Raw genomic sequence first — 19,042 nt, 5'->3', positions numbered from 1 at the left:
TAAGGCACATAAAGAGCTCTAATGTGAGGTTTGTACTGGAATAAACATTGTGCCAATATGTTGCAGCTGTTACCAAATACACAACAGACACATTTCTACTGCTGACATTGTTGGTAGGCTATATTAAATGAAGTACAGTTTCACATATAATGTATATAAATGCAGCTGTTCTGTCTCTTTTGGTCTTTCCCCAATGCTCTTTGTGGGGCTGAGATAAGAATTTTAGAAAACAGTCCTGTTTCAGAGTGCAGCCTGGGACAAGTTTGGAACAAAGCTTCTTGGTTGCCGACAGCCTCTTATTTAGGCTGACAACACTTGTTTTATCAGCCTAAATAAGAGTAGGCCACAAAAGAGAAGAGCGTCCCTTCACCTCTGAGACTGTGTAGGTAGATTTGCTCATATTGTCTATGTATCTTCCCACAGGAAGAGACGAAAACGAAGACAATCAAATTCAAATGGCTAAAAGACGGTGGTTTAGGGTACTAAACTGTGCACTAAAGCACCCCAGTGTGCCCCTGTTTTCCAGGTTTGGTCCAGTCTGATCATAGTAGATAAAAGGTGGTCTAATCGGTGACGTTAAATCCCCACTCAATTTCCGGCTCGTCGTCGAGGCGTATCACGAGGTAGGACACCAGCTGGAAGAGGTTCTGCCACAGGCCCAGGAAGAGGTACAAGTAAAAGTCGCTGACGTCCATTTGGCAGTGTACCCCCGAGTAGTTCATGTCGCACACGCACTCAAAACTGTTCACGTAATTGACACAGAAGCCTCCGTTCATGCACGGGTCTGAGGCACATTCATCCACGTCCTTCTCACACCTGGAAGGAAAATTAAAAACAAAAACTGCTGTGGCTGATTTTGTTGGCAACTTGGAGGCAGCAGCAATAGTTGGTAGCGTACTCCCAGTGCTTTATATAGATTAAATATCATCATGCATGTCCTACCATTGTCCCGTGAAACCAGGCAGGCAGTAACAGCTGTCTGCTTCAGAGCAGTTTCCTCCATTAAAGCAGCTGTAGTTCCATCTTGTACCCGTGCATACTGATACAGGTAACTGAGGAAGTCTAGACAGACAAAACAAAATACAATGGTTTATTAATGATATACTCTGTGTGTTAATTTTCGGTATTTTGTGTGAAGACACTTACGGACTGATGTCAATGTACCATGGGATTTCAGGGATCTTCTCTCTGTAAGAAACAAGTTTGTAAATCAGTACTGCTTGTTCATTAATATGTGCATTTGTGTACAATCTCCGGTGCCATAAAGTTCAACTCACTCGCAGTATTGGCCTGTCAGATTCCGAGGGCAGAGGCAGGCGTAGCTCTGGAAGCCTTTGAGGCAGGTGGCGCCGTGACTGCATCTGCTGTTTTCACACATATTGACTTCTGCCTCACAGTGCTCACCGCTGAACCCCAGAGAGCACACACACTTAAACCCCCCAGGTAGGTTGGTGCAGTTTCCGTAGACGCAGGGGCTTGAGGTGCAGCTGTCTGTTGAGTCTTGACACAGAGGACCTGTCCACTCAGAGGGACATGTGCACTGATGCAGGTCAAACAGGTCCTCGCACGTGCCCTCGTTCTGGCAAGGGTTGGGCGCACACACGCTGGCTCCCCAGCAGCCGTGCTGTGGAGCAGCGTTGTTGTTTATCCTCACAAACTGCTCTTCCTGAGGTCTGGGGAGGTTCAACTCTGTATCCAGGTGGAAGGGGAGAAGAAGACCCCCAATCTCCACAGCTCCCAGACAGCCAGACAGGTTCGCTCCAGCATCCAGGCTAAGGCCCCCGAGGAAGATGTCTGCTCCCTCCCTAAGGAACTGCAGGTCACCCACACCTGCTTTGGACATGCTGATCTCCTCCTTGCCTCCATCCACAGCCATGATCCACCTGGAGGCCGATGTCTGGTTCTCAAGGCTGAGCTCCGCAAAGTGCCACTCTCCGTCACTGATCAGATCCTGGCTTTGAATGGTAACCTTGGAGAAATCCTTGCCAACCTGATGCTCTAGGAGTAAATAAGAGTTCAGGAGGGAGACGGTGAGGAAGTCTGAGTCCTTCTGTGCATGGAGTATGATGCCGGCTGACTGTCTTGTGCGGAAGCTGAGGGTGACACTGGCGAGTTGGCGCTTGATCTTGCCATTGCTGCGGTAGTGCAGAATGCTTTTTTCAGGACGAAATGTCACATTGGACAAACCTGAAGAGGAGGAAAAGAAGAGACTTTTAAGACATACTGAACTTACTCACACTGTCACAGTGTCTTACAGTACACCTCACATCACTGTAGGAAGATGACAACATTTTCAAGGGCCGTTAAGTTACAAAAGTCTAACTCAGGGGTTCCCAAACTTTTCCATGCCAAGGCCCCCAAACAGCATTAGCTTCTGGCATCTTTTATAATGTATTTTCTTACTTTTATTCACTATTCAATAACTATTACATTTGTTTAGCATAAGTGCTGCCTCATATTTTCTGATTTTAGTTGGCCAGGAGTTCTTAGGTTGTTTTTTTTTGCAGCAGTGTCCTCCACGACAGGGCTGTTGGTCTGTTCCTTCGGTCTCTTTCTTGTCAAAAACCTGGACATTTTGTGCTACCTACATGCTAGCTACATGCTAGCTACATGCTAGCTACATGCTACATGCTAGCCTGAGGAGCAAAGCAGCTTGATAAATGGTGCCACCGCCAGGTCTACACAGATGATGAGGTCATGAACGATGTTTTGACTGGCAGGGAATCAGAAAGATGAGCATGGCAAATAACATTTAGATATGATATATTATTAATAATTATGTTTTATGATAATGATTTAAAAAATAATTAGATTATATTTTATAATAATGATTAAAAATAATTATTTTATATTTCTTTCATTTTTCAAATTTTTTTTCTTATCTTCCCTCCAATTGTCTGAGGCCCCCCTAGCGCCCCCTGGCGGCCCACCAGGGGGCCGCGGCCCCCACTTTGAAAACCACTGGTCTAACTGACTAACTGAAAAAATGCAGCATCAAAATTTGATGCAAACTAGGTTTTGGTCCCTTATGTTTTGGTGCAACCAATTCAAATTGAAGTATGTGACATCAACTTTTTCCAAAAAACATGTCTTCATTTAAATAAACCGTCAGTCCAAGTCCAAAGCCTGTTAAGGAAATGGATTTGCAGGGTTTTTAAACAGTTAATATTGGTTTTGTCTGCTACAACAGACAAAACAGACAGTAGTTACTCCTGACCAGCGGCTTCCCTTCTTTTCTCTCTGCGAACATGTGACATCTCCAGGAAGACCGGTCCTCTCAAACTACCTCAGACATGTGGCAGTAGACCTAATCTGACATGGGATTACCAGGTCTTAGAGGAATCCTTTGTAGGATTCCTGCCTCGACTCTGTTCCCTCCTGTAATCAGCCACACTGTAATTAATCAGTGCCTTCGCCAGTGAGAGTCCTGAGGGGACTGTGCAGACAGTCCCTTCAGCGGAGACAAACCAAGATCAGAAATATGTTTTAATGATTTTTTACAGCTATATTATAAATGTTTTATCATTGGAGACGTTCAATAAAATAAATCTTGGCTGTACACGCACTATACAGTATACAGTGCTACTTAAAACATTTTGCACCCTCCACAATATTCTCTGTTTCTGCATAGGTTCCTTGTCCTTGTTCATTCATTATTTACTGATCGTCCATTTGTAAGACTGTACATCAACAGGTCCTACTTACACTCAAAGCCCTGAGAGAGAGGCTGACAAACCGCCGCAGCAGGGCAGGGGGACAGCGCGCACCATTTCACTTCTTCACAGCGCTGCCCTGCAGTGTTTGGGGGGCAGTTGCAGATGAAATCATCCCACATGGAGTAACACACTCCCGCATTGAGACATGGGTTGACCTAATAGAGAAGACAGTATAATTAAATGGTTCCTGTGAGTGACAGTGTCATTAGCCTTGTACGAGGGCGTGATTCTCGTCAGTGTAACCACAATGACAGCATTGCTACAACTCACTGCACAGGCGTTGTCGCTGCTGCATCCTTCTGCAACACTGACACGTTGCTCTAGCTTGTACGACTCCACTGGAGTTGCTATTGGATAGAATTGCAGTCGTTTGCTGTTGATCCTCAGATCCTGTACACATCCTTTGAAGTAGCCACCAAACGAACCGGTGGCCCTCGAGTCTGGTAGCCCCCCAACAAAAACCAAGTCCCCAGGATGGGCCTGGACGTGCCTGATGTGCAATGAGCCCTGGCTTTGGGCTGACTGGAGCAGGATAGCTGCCATTCCTTCAATCTTCACAGTCACCAGGTGGAAATGGCCGTCACTGACCGCGCTTCGACCAACAAGGGTCTCAAAGTTATTAACCTGTACTTTGACCCTGCCCTGGTCCAGCCACAGGCGGAGGTACTGGCTGGTGCTATTGGCCAAGATGAGGAGCAGGCCGCTGGACTGTCTGGTGCGGATGAACATGGATACGGTCACAGCATCACCTGGGACGTCGTCTAATGAGAACACAGCGTAACTCTCCAGGTCTTTGTTTCCAAACCGTGCAGTGATATACTCTGTAGAAGCACAGGGAGGGGAGAGGAAACATTGAGCTGAAGCAAGAAAGAAAGAAATGCGCAACACCGAAGGAAATACATTATAGCTATACAAGATCAGCAACACTTTCAAGTCATGTGAAGCTCCTGATTGTTAACTAAGCTTGGAGGATGGAAACAGGAGAAACAACAAGTCTAGTTCTGTCTTATTTCTTGGCTGGGAGCAGAAACGTCTAGGTATAGTGATGAGCAGTTGTTAACTGAATGAAGAAGGTGTTGAGGTTGCCAAACAAAGAAAATGCTTAAGCATGGCGTGAGTCCTTAAGAGTCCCTGATTTGGCAAAGTGAATGCATTACAGATCAATTACCGAAACCCACGTTCTCTTAATCCTTGGCGCAGGTGTTACTGAAAATCTTCTGATTGCATGTCTGCATGCTGCATGGTGCTATTTCCAAGGACTCCCTAAGCTCCTTGGAAGTCTGCTGACTAACTTTAACCTGCAGGGTGGCTCTCCTAACAGCTATCCACTGACACCTCTGAGGCTGAACTTGACACGACTTGCATCTATTTTAATAGCATGTCCTCTAGTAATCTGCCTACAAGAAGACGTCAAGGTGTATACGCTGAAGTCAAGTTAAGTTGGCTGCAACGCCAACCAAGTTGAGTTTGGAAAAATAATTTCTCATGAGTTTAGTATTCCGTTAAAGGTGGCGATGCCTCATCAGTCAAGTCTTATTAAGAGCTCTTATTACTGAGACTGTACTACCAATACAATGACTCCATAGTTACGCCTCATTTTGATAGCACCCTCTAGCAGCAAAGGATTAAGTGAGGTGACTAAAGGCTCAGTCACATCAAACGAACACAAGAGAAGGCAAAATGCAAAACGAGAAGAAGTTTAATAGTCAATCAGTGTGCTCCACCGTTGATTCAACATGCTCACTCAGCCGAAAACCTGCTAACATGGGTTTAACTAGTGCCAAATCTGTAAAAGCTAGGTCCATGGAGGCTCACCAACGAAACACTATTGACAGTTGGCATGGTGTGTTACAATCTGCATTAAGGAGGAGGTCGGGGTGGATGGATATGTTTACAAAACATTGGTATTCCCCAATATAGACCAAACTGTTTCATAACCTAAACCGCATATTTCTTTCTGCAACAACAAAAATAAAGGTCTCCTTTTTAAAACCCGATCCTCATCCTTCCCCATACAAACAGAGCCACATTTCCTGCCCCAGGTAGGGATGCTAACTCAGACATAAGCATGTGGTAGGTGGGTTTTCCTGAGAACTGAATTATTTTATTTTAAATAAACGTAATCTAATTTAAATATGAAATGGCGACTGATGCGTTAGCGTGCGTTTGTTTCTCACCCTCAGCGCAGTCGTTTCCCTCATAAGGCCTGTGGCATTCACACGTGTACCTCCTCCAGCCCTGGCTCACACAGCGCCCTCGGTTCTGACATGGGCTCTCGTCGCACTTGTCTTTGTCGCTGCACCCCACAGTGATGTTTGCCTGGGCGCCTGAATCGGCTGGCCCTATGACAGGCAACACCAGGTGTGAGTCCACAAGCACATCTCTGAAGCAGCCCAGAAAAGCGGGCGGGTAGACTGCTTCATCCTCTGCTCGGCCCCAGTTCCCCCCAACCGCTCCAATGAAGAGGCTTTGACGAACTGTTTCTGGCTCGGGGAGAACAGAGGCATGCTCAAGCAGCTGGACGTCAGTGCTGGAGTCTCTCGTGCAGCTTCCTTCAATGCATAGCAGCCTGATGAGACTAACCACACCGCCCAGCGATGCTTCCACCATGTGCCACTTGTTGTTGGACATATACTCTGGGAGCTCTTGAACCACCGTGCTGGAGCCTTGGCCTCTCAAGCTGAGGAGGCAGAGATGCCCATCTATCAGTTCAAGGCTGAGCAGCAGGTCATCCACCCTACGCTGCAGGAGGGTACCATTCACTCTATCTGTTCTAAAGCTGAATGTCACGTTAAGAGGAGCTTCTGGATCCAGAAGCTGTGTCTCTATGTACATGTAGCCCTGCGACTCAAATGAGAAAACAGTGGGAGCCTGGCATTTAGGGCCTGTGAAGCCTGCAGGGCACATGCATGTGTAAGTGTGATGATCATTTTCAAGTAAGGGAGAACATATTCCTCCATTCTCACACTGGTTGTCGTCACAGCCTGAAAGTGCAATGGTGCAGTTCTCCCCTCCGTACAGGCGCCCATTTTGGCTCTGAGGGGAGCAAAGGCACCTGAATCCTCCATTGTGGCTCTCACATACACCACCATTTTGGCATGGCTGCTGTTCACATCCATTTATGTCCTCAGCGAATAAAGTGCCTGCAGAGACAATTACAATTCATTGTGATGTTTTCTATTCTCAAAAAATAGGGATGAGAAGTAAACGAGACATTTTAACAAACCAATACAGTTTATGTAGACAAGGCAACTGTACAAACTTATCATGTGTATCATACTGATCACTTGTTGATTATCTCATACATATTCTCAAATAAGACAGTGATCAGATGAGATGACAAGTGAAAAACAAAAACACACTAATAGCTACGCTACTAATACAGCCATGTCCAGAATCTAATGCTTACCTGCATAAAGCGACCACAGCATCCACGCATGCACGCTGAATCTCAACATTGTCCTTCACAAAACCTCCCAAGCATTAAATATTTGGCGATATCTTCATTTTAGGTCAAAGACAGGTGGTGAATACTTGTGTGTGCAGGTCCATCTTTACCTCTACTCTCACTGCTGCATGTCCTGTTTGTATTCAGTGTAAAGCTTGGATCGCTGCATACCAGATAGAAGGGATTAAGCTAATGGACTTACAATGTCTTACACATTAAACGTGTTGGGGAAGGGAGGAGTGCATCCAACAGGCTAATTTGAGCAAACATGTTCCCCAGACAGACCTCTGATGTTCTCTTATGTAAGTGATGTGGGAGTTTTGGCATGTTTGACTGAGCAGAGGCACAGGGTGACATTTGGTTTCCTGTAGAGGAAAACATTGCTACAGTTCAACAACATGCAATGAAACATACACATGTGTATGTGTAGCCAGCTCAGGTCACAGATCGCGTCCTGATTCGGCTACAGCTGGCTGGATACCAGTGTTTGACTGAAATAAGCCGAGACCCATGGTTCTAATCTGGGAAGCATCTCTTTCATTATAGCGTCACTGATGTAATCACAAGTCATTTAGCCCTAAGAACAGCCCTGTTCACCTCTAACACTAAGGACATTGTTTGTCTAGTTATATGTGTAAAGCAATGTCTGTTAAGAGCAACTGTACTTCCAGGTATTTAAAAATATTCAGGCTCAAGATAAAATGGGCCCTTCTAAATCTTACTTAACTGGAAGTAAATATCAACAAAATGTACTTAAAGTTTTAAGCCAAAATATACTATGTAGCCAAAATGTCCGTTGTCAGGGGTTCGTTATTATAATTTTACCACTAAATAATTATCATTAGCTCTGCGTTCACATATAAACCACATTTTAATGTAAGATTTACAAACCTGTAACATTTTTCAAACCCGTAACATTTTTATAAGCTATTTCATATGGTCTGTAGGTTCCTATCATTTTCATTTTAAATACATTTAAAATTACACGTAGCGTGTAAATTTAGCTGTCAGATAACCACTAAAACGCTAGTGCTATTAGGTTTTAGACTACATTACCCATGATGCCGTCATGTTACGAACTCTCCCCTTATCGTCTGCAAGACCTCACCCCCTTTAAGGTTGTGTTTTACTTTTAATGGTCTACATATAAATTACCTTACAATGGTATAATTCATTTTATATTTACATTGCTATTCAATAAATATTTAAGTGCGTTAATTCCGCTAAACAACGCCGTCAAAAGACAAAAGCTGAAACAGCCAATAGGCGAACGGCTTGTTTCGGAGTCCGACATTTCTGGTGGGGCGTTGCAGATATTCAGGAAATTATTATTTTTCCGTTTATTTCTCAAATTTCTCATGTCGCCTGCGGTCCACGGTGCTTCGTAAACGCCGTTCGCATGTCGTAGGTAAGATATACTCAGTGCTTCTCCATTAACATGTGAGTTTCTCAGGTTACATTAAAGGTCGTTTGTCAACACTCTCCTCGGAGGGGGCCCAGCCGTCAGCCTGGGAACATTATGTTAGGGGTCCTTGAGGTGGGGAGCGAATATACAAATGTCTTGATGCATTATGGCACTCCGATAACTTAATTACATGTTTCCTTATAGCCTTAATTGATTTTTGCGTGCAGATTTTATAGCACGTTTCTGTTGTGTAAGCGGGACTGTAGACGGTAGCAGCGCCTCGTTATTGTGCAGCTTTTTATACAGTTTTCCCATTTGTGATAACTTTTTTTACCATAATGTCCCCTTAATGTCACATTTGTGTTGACGATGACATCTCTGTCAAAGGGTAAAATGCCCTGAGACACCCACTCTTGAATACTATTTTTTTTATATTTTATCATGAAAACGAAGTACTGTCTGATTAAATGTGCGCATATTTACATAATTTAACATAATTAACTTTCAGAATGCGAAATGCTGGAAAACTTTTAGATCTGGCATACGTGTGGATGTTACTTAGACATGTACCACCCACCTAGACCAGACCAGGCACCCCCACCCCATACCAATGACACTTCTTGATGGCAGCAGCCATCCCCAGCAGGATGCAGCCTGACACAGACACACACACAAAACGCTTTAGGAACAACTTAAAAAAACAAAACAAAAAAACAACAAAATGACATGTAAAACAGCACAAATTTACTAGATCCCAAACTGATCAAGTATCTGTTGGATGATCCACAGAGGCCCCTCCCCTCAACCCATAGGACCCAAAGGCCCCCACTAACAACATTCTCTTCCCAGACACCACAGGACACCCTCAGAAGACCCATGTCCAATTTCTGACGGCTCACAACTGTTTTGGAGGCACAAGGGAGATCTACACAATATTAGGAAGGTGGCCATAATGTTATGGCTGATTGTTGGATGAAGGTTTTAACAGAGGGAACTTAGGATTTCTATTTTCTTCATTTCATAACTCAGAAAATAATGTGAACAACCACCCCAAAGCTCCCTTTTGCAATATTATTTGGAATAAAATGTTAAATAAACCAGGCTATTAGATGATGTAATAAACCCCTTTATAAAAACATGGTTTATGCAAGTGCAGCTGAAGTGAAGATGTCTGCCCCAAAGTGTGAAAACAGTCCTTAAAGTTATGTATTGTGAAGTTAATATATTTGAAGTCAAACATTTATATGAGAAAGTATTAAAACTATTAGATATCACTTTGAAATGTCCTGATGTTGATTGCTTATATTAAGAACTAATTATGATTACATGAGGTTTTATGTAATTTTATACAAAATTATAAATTTCCATAAATGTCTAACAGACAAAGTGCAGTAACATGAACAGCTCAATATGGATTTTGAATGTTTTCTTTCCACTAGACTGTCAAGACATGCTACTGAAACAAAATCACAAAATTGTCCAGTGCAGGAAAAAACTCCTCTTCTTAAATATTACAATCCTGTCATATCCGGATTAAAACTCACTAGAATAGTAAGCACCTATAAATTCTCTGCCTCATTATTGTTTCTAATCATTTCTTCTGCTTTTCAGGAGAGTCGGGTTACCCATCAGGCACACCAATGAAAAAAAAGCCCACTGCTATGCTGCGTCCTAAACGTGGCAGGCAGGTCAGTTCCAGCTATGACTGTGCTACAGACCCGTCGCTGGTCTCCAGCGCCCCGAACTCTGAATCAGCCTCACTGCTCAGACACCTGACTATGTCGCAGCACAGTCACAACCTCCTCAAGTTCTTGAATGAAGACCGGACCCGGCAGAAGTTCTGCGATGTGTCAGTGTCCGTGGGTGGGAAGGTCTACAGTGCCCACAAGGTGGTGCTGGCCCATGGGAGCAGCTACTTCCACGCGGAGCTGTCCAAGAACCCTGCTGCAACAACACACGTGACTCTGGACCATGTGGAGGATTCTGTCTTCCAGCACCTGCTTGGATTCTTGTACACCGCCGAGTGCATCGTTGCAGAGACGGACCTCCCGGCTCTTACTGAAGCGGCCCGGTTCCTGGACATGATGGATATATTAAAGCTGTTATGTGGCGAAGGGGGTGTCCACCCTGTCAGTGATATCCAAGCCCAGGCTGAGACAAGAGGGTCTCCTGAGGTGGACATGACCTCCAGTGACTCGCCAGGAGCTGACACAGACATCCAGAGCCCCCCTGAAGTGAAGTGCACCCTGTTCACACGCAGGTTTAGCACTGAAAACTTGGCTGAGACTCACGCTGACGTACAGGAAGCCTCAATTGAGGAAGGGAAGACAACAGTTCAGAGGAGTACCGCCACACGGAGATCAGCTCGGAGGAGGAGAACGCCCACTAAGTATAAGAGAGATGATGTGGAGTACTCTGTCACCAGCTGCGAGGACAAACAATCAGAGAGAGTGGAAGGAGCAGGAGACACGGTTGTGGAAAAAAACACACCCAAACTGGATGCGAAGGAGAAATATAAACCAGCTCAGGGGGATGATGCAGTGGATGGGGACGAGCAGGAGGACGAGGGAGGAGACGTGGAAGAGGACGTCGTTGCTCAGAAGAAAGCTGCTGAGGTTTTTAGAGCAGACAGCAGTGCAGGTCAGCAGGGTTCAGACGTGGAGAAGGCAGAGCACCGGGCTGGTCGGGAGGGGGAGGTACAGCAGGCAGCAGGAAGCTCTCACCAGAGTCCAGTGTATCCTGAGGGTCTGGCTCCGGTCATAATCCAGACGTCCAACAAGAGGACCCTCAAATGTCCCAAATGTGACAAGACCTTTGACCGTGCAGGTGGGAACCACGGAGTAAGACCTAGATTATCAGTGTTGTCATTAATGTTAATTCAGTGTTAGTAGCAGAGGCTGTTGTAGAGGAATAGTTGTATTATTAAAATGTATCGTATATGGACAGGGGTAGGACTGGAACAAATAATTATTTTCACTTTTATTATACACACAGAACAAGACAAGTATTCTTAAAGGTGTCTATATGACAAAATGAAAGTGCAAAGCTGGCTACGGGTCGAGTGCTCATGGGTCAGAATGTCCGTATGTGTTGTGTTATCCAATCATAAGATAATCTCTAATCATGCAAACGTCTCAGATGTGTTCCGGACACAACATATTCCTTTTTACACCCTTTTCTGCTTGTTTCAGGGAAATATGAGAGCCATACCCGAGTGCACACAGGAGAGAAACCATTCCAGTGTGACATCTGTCTTCAGCGCTACTCGACCAAGTCCAACCTGACCGTCCACAAGAAGAAGCACGCCAGCAATGCTCCCTTCCAGAAGAAGGAGCACAAATGTCCCTTCTGCAACAAACTCCATGCCAGCAAGAAAACCCTGGCCAAGCACGTCAAGAGGTGAGACAGAGTCACTGCCCGTTCATTTTACTTTCTGTTACGTTAACATTTGGCTCACGGCGTGAAACCTGCCAGGCTACACAATGATATGACATAGCCGGGGTGAAATCCTGCATCATCTGGACTGAATCCGGCATAGACTCATAATTTTACTTGTAAATGGGTTTCAGTTTGATGCCTTGGTTAGCTGACTAAGCAGACACATGACCTTATATATGATGTAATGTCATATCTGATAAAATATGTTATTGGCAGAATTAAGGCCTTAAAACAATATCTTGTTCATGTGAAAGTCTTTTGAGTTTTAGGGAATACTGCGCCTTATAAAGATGGATCTCATGAGCACCCCAAGTGAAAGCAAAATATCTCAGAAAATGGTGCAGCCATCTTGCCTTGGTGACATCCTTTGCAGCCAGAGTCCGCAAAGTAGCGACCAGGAGCGGGACACCGGAGCTCACTTCACTTCACTTCACTTCACTTCGCTTCGCTTCACTTCACTTCACTTCACTTCACTTCACTTCACCTCAGTCACTGCTGCTCCAAGTCCAGTCACTTAAATAGCTGTTGAGACATTTCACACACACAAAAAAAAGGTCAGCCTTATGGTGGTGCGAGAGGAAAAGACTGACTTAACATGCACCCATGATGCCGCTGTGGCTAAAAATCCTGTTAAATTCCTATTAAACCTTAAAGGGGAATTACCGTTTTTTACAATCTGGACCTTATTTCTGGCATAAAATACGATTGCTTACTCACCCATGTAACTTTGGCGTCATTTGGAGTCGTTCGGACAATATTTAGATATCCATATAGTGGGAGTGACTGGGGCACCGAAACACAGCCTCTAAATAACGCATTATCTGCCGTGAAACTCATTCATTTCGCCAATATTTTGTTATGATACGCTAGTGCTATTCCCTATTGAGTCCAGAGTTACCTGTTATCTACCCGATCACTCCCACTATATGGATATACGCGGGGCTCCACTGGATCTAAATATCGTCCGAATGACTCCAGATGATGCCAAAGTTATATGAGTGAGTAAACCATCGTATTTTATGCCAGAAATAAGGTCCAGGTTGTAAAAAACGATAATTCCCCTTTAAAGTGGCCTCATCTTGTTTTAGTGTAGTTTGAAATTTTAGTGTTTTAGTGTTCTTTAATGGATCTCTGCGCAGACATTATCAGTGGTTGTCAGACTGGTGGGTGCATAGAGCCTCTACACGTGTGTAGAGTGATACTAAGTTGAATTAATATATTTATGTAGGGGAAAATGACCAAAAAAAGGTTTTCTGATGGTTTCGCTTTGACTTTTATTTCACTAAAATTCAAATGTGACCAACCCTCTGTTCGGTTGAAATGCGTCCAGTTATGAAATCCAAAGGATGTCTTATCAGACTCATATTCTAAGTTAAATCTGTCTATGCCAGGCTGTGTGACTGTGACTGTGACTGTGGGGAAAAAAACAATCTGTTAAAACCTGCATCAAGTGTTCATTTGTGGAACAACAGAACTACTTCCACGTCGGTTTTATCTTTCTTGATACTGAAGGTTGCCCCTTTCCTGGATCCTTTCTTATTAGCTCCTTCCCTGGTCATTGTTAATCATTAAGAAACATGTGTTGTCACTGTCCTGCCAGGTTTCATCCAGACCACATCCAAGAGTTTCTGACAAAGAAGAAGAGGAAGAGTGAAGGCTGGAAATGTGCTGTAAGGACTACTTTCAGTTGAACAATATTGATCACATTCAGTATATTAAGTTATACTAGTATTTTGTGACTAACTAGTTATGATGCAGCGTACAGCTTTTAAAGTTCAGTCACATGAATGTACAGAGACTTTTCAGTTCATGTGATGTATACTGATTTAAGTCATTAACGTATTGTCACGCTGTGTGTAAAAGACGTTATTTCGATCTGAACTGTGTGTGACCTTTGAACTCTGAACCAGGTTTGTTTGAAGACCTTCACCCGCAGGCCTCATCTACAGGAGCACATGATTCTGCACACCCAAGACCGGCCTTTTAAATGCTCCTTCTGTGACGAATACTTCAAGTCCAGGTTTGCAAGGCTGAAGCACCAAGAAAAGTACCACTTAGGTGAGAAATGTACCACGACAGCATTTGCTTATGGAAAAGCTTTTTAACTTTAAATTGAATATTAAAATAGAGAAAATTGAGAAGAATAAATATGCTTTACAGCTTTCCTATCTACAGGCCTAAATACTAAATAGAAAGCGTCACTGCTGTTACATTAGCTGCTAATGCATTTACATTAGTATAAAAACGGAATTGAGTTTTTATCCCATCTCATTCTCAGGTCCTTTTCCCTGTGAGATCTGTGGCCGTCAGTTTAATGACACGGGCAACAGAAGACGACACATTGAATGCACACATGGAGGCAAAAGAAAATGGACCTGCTTTGTTTGTGGGAAATCAGTAAGAGAAAGGTAGGCCTCTCTCTCTATCCAGTCAGGTTCTGTCTGGAAGAGCTCCTGTTATGTATTATTTAAAACCTTATTTTGACGTTCTGAGATGCAAAAACAACGTCTGACTGTGCGTTCCCTTCACAGGACGACCTTGAGGGAGCACTTGAGGATCCACAGCGGAGAGAAGCCTCACCTCTGTAGCATCTGTGGTCAAAGTTTCCGCCATGGCAGCTCCTACAGGTAGGCCTAGTGAGATTTGGAGAGGACGTCCAGTGCTGGTGTACATTTCAAGCTAAGATTGATTAGCTGTGGTAGGGTCGTCCATAATGAGCAAACCGTTCCTTGGGCAGGCTCCACCTCAGAGTCCACCATGACGACAAGCGCTACGAGTGTGACGAATGTGGGAAGACCTTCATACGCCACGACCACCTGACCAAACATCAGAAAATACACTCTGGTAAGCAGGAGCGCGATAACAGCAAGATTCTATTGTGGTGACCTCTTCATTCAGTATCAGTTTTGACTTATGCCACGTTTATTACAGGTGAGAAAGCACACCAATGTGAAGAATGTGGCAAGTGCTTCAGACGCCACGATCATCTGACCGTCCACTACAAAACTGTTCATTTGGGAGAGAAAGTTAGGCAGAAGTATGTTACACAAATTGTTCTATTCATTTACTCTTTCCCACATCAACCAGGCAACATTATTATTTACCATGTTTATTTTTTCTACAAGGTATAAAACAGCTGTTCATCAGTGTGAGGTGTGCAAGAAAGAATTCAAAGGAAAGTCCAGTCTAGAAATGCACTTCAGGACTCACTCAGGTAATGAAAAAAAAGAAACGTACATACATATATCTGCTTGAAGACATCTAAGAGAACAGAAAGGTTGCAAACAATTTGGTAAGCTCAACCGCTGCTTTGTTACTGCAGTTGGTACAGATACCTACCGGTAACAGATTTACCTCACGAAGTTCGTACCATTTTTTTGAAACACTTGGTCCTGAAAAACACCCAAATTAAACAAAAGCCGCTACTCACTGACAGCTGCGGATTTTTCTCGGCTGAACTGACGACTGAGTTCTTTCCGATCAGCTGCGGCCGGAGTAAGCTGATGTTCAAATAGTTTGAAATCTACATAATGAGTAATTCATAAGAGAGTGTTGTTTGTTGTTTTGCAGAGTAGAGCATGTACATGAGACAGGGATTTGATAATAAGTTTCACAAAATAACCTGACATTAAAAAAATGTCTCACTGGATAAATCATTTACTTATTTATTGCTTTATTCAATTCCTTCCACTATTTTCTTGTTTTAGCACCACCGCATTGCTCCTATTAGAGGCCCCAACACACTTTGGCCTGTGGAGATTTATTGATGAAAAAGCTAGATACATTTTTCTTAAAAGCAAGGGTGCAATTGAAATGACTATCTGAACATCTTTTTCATATTTTGTGTCACAGGTGAGAAACCACACAAATGCCCAGAGTGCAATCAGACCTTTCGGATCAAGAAGACCTTGGCAAAGCACATGGTGATTCACTCGGACGCACGTCCTTTTAACTGTCCCCACTGCAGCGCCACCTTTAAAAGAAAGGACAAGCTCAAGTATCACGTCGACCACGTGCACAGCACCCGGTTTACTGAGCAGCCCCTCAGCACACTCAGCGAGGACAAAATCGTCTCCAGCACCCCCCCTCCTTCAAACGTCTGCGTACCCGTCACTTTAGTACAAGCGCAGATGGCAGGAGAATCGCAGGGTGACTTGAACGCTCACAGGGCCTCGTCTCTGACCTCCCACACTCACAGCGCCGTTAGCATGCAGGCTCAAAGACAGCAGCAGAACTCTGGCTACCAGGCCCCTACTGACCTGGCCTTCTTTGAGAAGTACACCCTCACCCCTCAGCCTGCCAACATCGTCCACCCTTTGAGGCCGGATCAGATGCTAGACCCCCGAGAGCAGTCCTACCTGGGCACGCTGCTGGGACTGGATTCAGCTTCTTCTGTGCAAAACATCTCCAGCTCTGATCACACTCACTGACGCCGCTCAGCCAAAAGCTGGGCCCAACTAACTTAACACAGACATTTAATAGGAACAGCAGAAGCACTATATCCACACTTCAAGATGGAGAGTAATTACTGTTCTCCATGTAAAATCAATAAAAACAAAAAAGAAGGACTTCATTAATTTTGCCACCCCATCTACATGTATTTGTCATTCGATCTGTGTGATGTTTTGAAGAAAAAGAAATAAAGGTGGAGTCAGTCCTGAGAAAAAAACGTTGATATTGGAACAAAGTACAAAGACCCAGCAAATAATACGAGAAACGCAGGTAGTAGGTTAGTAAACTGACAGTAAATCTCACCAACTCTCTGATAGTGTCTATCATTTTATATCTTTGTTTTTCATTATCACTGACACATTTTTTATTTTTTAATTAATTGGCAAAACATTAATTGATGATAATTTTGATAAACTGATATTTTTTTCAATAAACCAGTGATCATTTCAATTCCAATAAATAATTACATTTAACCAAATAAATGTAAAGGATATCCAGGAGTATAGATAATAAGAATTATCACTACAGGAAGGTGAGGCCTTTAAAGCTATAATGTGTGACTTTCACATATAAATGAACTTTACATTTGAGCCCTTACCGAATGAGTTCCAGCACTACCAGATGTTCAGTAATCTCTCTGTATGATCAATAATAGCAACTATACCTAAATGTACAAGGATTTAATCATTTTGTGTCATTTAATGATTGTAATCAGTCTAGACTATAGATGCTTTATGATGCATCACCGCTACCTTGAACTTGACAAGTTCTTTCTCCTTGTTGCTTAATGAACAGAATACAACTCCTTCTGTTGTAGTTTAACAGCATAGCCTTTTATTGAACACCTATGTTTTTATATTTTGAGTGAATCCCCAAAGACTAAACCCTTCTTCACTTCATATTACTGTGTCATCTTTTTTTATCATTATTATTTATTTTAACTGTGGCTGGATTTGTATGAGGTCTCAAAAACTTTGTCTCAATAAATGTGTGTGTCTTTTGAAAGGATACATTCATTTCTTTTTGTCCCCTCAGCTTTGTCTCCTATATGATCAGTTTGCTCATAATACAGTCATTTTAAGCCTCTGGTAATGTGGCCAGATCATGTGGTTGAAAGACCAATTGTTCAGAAGAAGGATTAAGAGAGCATGTGTGTGTCAACAGTTTTTGTGTAATTACACCACACTGTCAGAAGGTGGAGACAAACGTTTCACACAGTAGCTTTAAAAAGCACTGTCATTTATGTGTAAACCTGTTTTTGGAAGTTCACAAACTCTGGGTTCAGCAGAATATTATGTATCTAATTGGCAATAATTAGGTCATAGTCAGGCTGTTTTTTTTGTTTGTTTGTTTTGCTAATGTCTCTTGAAGTTTGGGTGAAGAAAACAACTATAGAACTGTATTTTATTCAAAAAGTGTTTGTTACTAATTTGAATATTTCTGTTAAAAAAATAAGAGCCCCATCAATATGAAAAATGGAAAGCAACACAATCCACTCTGCTCCACTCTGCCCTGTGGGTGTTATTTGAGACTAGAGAAGCTCTTTCTGCTGATACAAAGCATCACGTAGCTGTAGATAACCAACTCAACCTCAGCTAGTGGAGAAAACACGCTGCCAAAGTTAATGTTTCAAGGTCAGTAAAATATAAACCATTCTTCTTTTGTCTCAATAAATAATATAATATCAAATCCAAAAATAACTGACGGTTCATATTTCTTCTTTTATGGTCCTTTTGAGCCTATTGAGTCACGCTCACACTAGCCTGATGGTCCTTTGCTTCCACCTAATGGGCCGACTGTGGTACTACAGATAATAAACGTAGCACAGCCATTTTGTACAGAAAGTTAGCTTTGTCCTGACATCAAACTTGGTGAGTTGTTTCATTATGGATTCTACAGTGTCCACAATGCTAGAATTTATTGTTGCTAGATTTCCTTTCAAGAGGTAAAACACTATTTTCCACACATTGGACCTCCTCCCTAGCACATTAGGTCTTAAGAGGTTAAATTATACAAAATGTGATTAAATAGCATTTTGTTAACTAAACTTTAAGGCAGATGAGAAGGAAAGCAAAAGAAAACAAAAAAATGCTCATGATGCATCATGGAGTAGTTCAACAGGTGGATTTTAATTCTCCACACACACAGTTTGCTCCCACGTTGCGTAGGTATTCACAGATCACAGTGAAAAGCAAACAAGGGATGTGGAAGTGCAATCGTAACATGGTTGTGTCCTAAAACCGTCCACGCTAGCTTTTGTTTTCAGTCGGTGAGCCACTCCAAAGGCAGTCGTCTCTTCTCCTCAACACAAACCCTGATGATAAGACAGGGCAGTGAACAATAATGGACTACAGTAAAATATAGTATAATATAACAAAGTAAAAAAAAAAAAAAAATGAATATAAAGAAGTGATGCTTTATTTGTATCACTTCCAATTGAAACCAGGAGGAACACTCACCAAATTTAGCTGGGCCCGGTTACAACCTGCACACATTCAAACAGACCATCAGTGGAGCACTATTAAAATCACTGCACATACTACTGAAGCTTATAGTGCATGGGGTTGTGCGTACATGTGGAAA

The 19,042-nt window shown here is 43.0% G+C and overlaps 2 protein-coding genes across 2 annotated transcripts; one reads left to right on the top strand and one right to left on the bottom strand.

The window, feature by feature from the left end:
- Positions 1–521: 521 nt before the first annotated feature.
- Positions 522–7,449, bottom strand: LOC311489011 (protein crumbs homolog 1-like). The gene is made up of 8 exons (XM_084545906.1): positions 7,126–7,449; positions 5,894–6,859; positions 3,987–4,537; positions 3,706–3,871; positions 1,278–2,187; positions 1,147–1,188; positions 943–1,062; positions 522–816 (listed from the first exon to the last, which is right to left on the bottom strand). The coding sequence occupies exons 1-8, from the start codon at positions 7,172–7,174 to the stop codon at positions 564–566; spliced, it is 3,057 nt and encodes a 1,018-aa protein (XP_084402032.1). The 5' UTR covers positions 7,175–7,449; the 3' UTR covers positions 522–563.
- An 878-nt stretch (positions 7,450–8,327) lies between these two features.
- On the top strand, positions 8,328–18,117 carry zbtb41 (zinc finger and BTB domain containing 41). The gene is made up of 11 exons (XM_084547055.1): positions 8,328–8,572; positions 9,419–11,395; positions 11,761–11,968; positions 13,608–13,677; positions 13,918–14,065; positions 14,286–14,415; positions 14,539–14,634; positions 14,745–14,851; positions 14,939–15,044; positions 15,133–15,221; positions 15,860–18,117. The coding sequence occupies exons 2-11, from the start codon at positions 10,210–10,212 to the stop codon at positions 16,435–16,437; spliced, it is 2,718 nt and encodes a 905-aa protein (XP_084403181.1). The 5' UTR covers positions 8,328–8,572; positions 9,419–10,209; the 3' UTR covers positions 16,438–18,117.
- Positions 18,118–19,042: the final 925 nt, after the last annotated feature.

The sequence above is a fragment of the Chelon labrosus genome (assembly GCF_963514085.1).
Source record: "Chelon labrosus genome assembly, chromosome: 6".
Classification (NCBI taxonomy): Eukaryota; Metazoa; Chordata; class Actinopteri; order Mugiliformes; family Mugilidae; genus Chelon; species Chelon labrosus.
The sequence above is the reverse complement of the archived record's forward strand: the minus strand, read 5'-3'. Positions and strand labels throughout refer to the sequence as shown.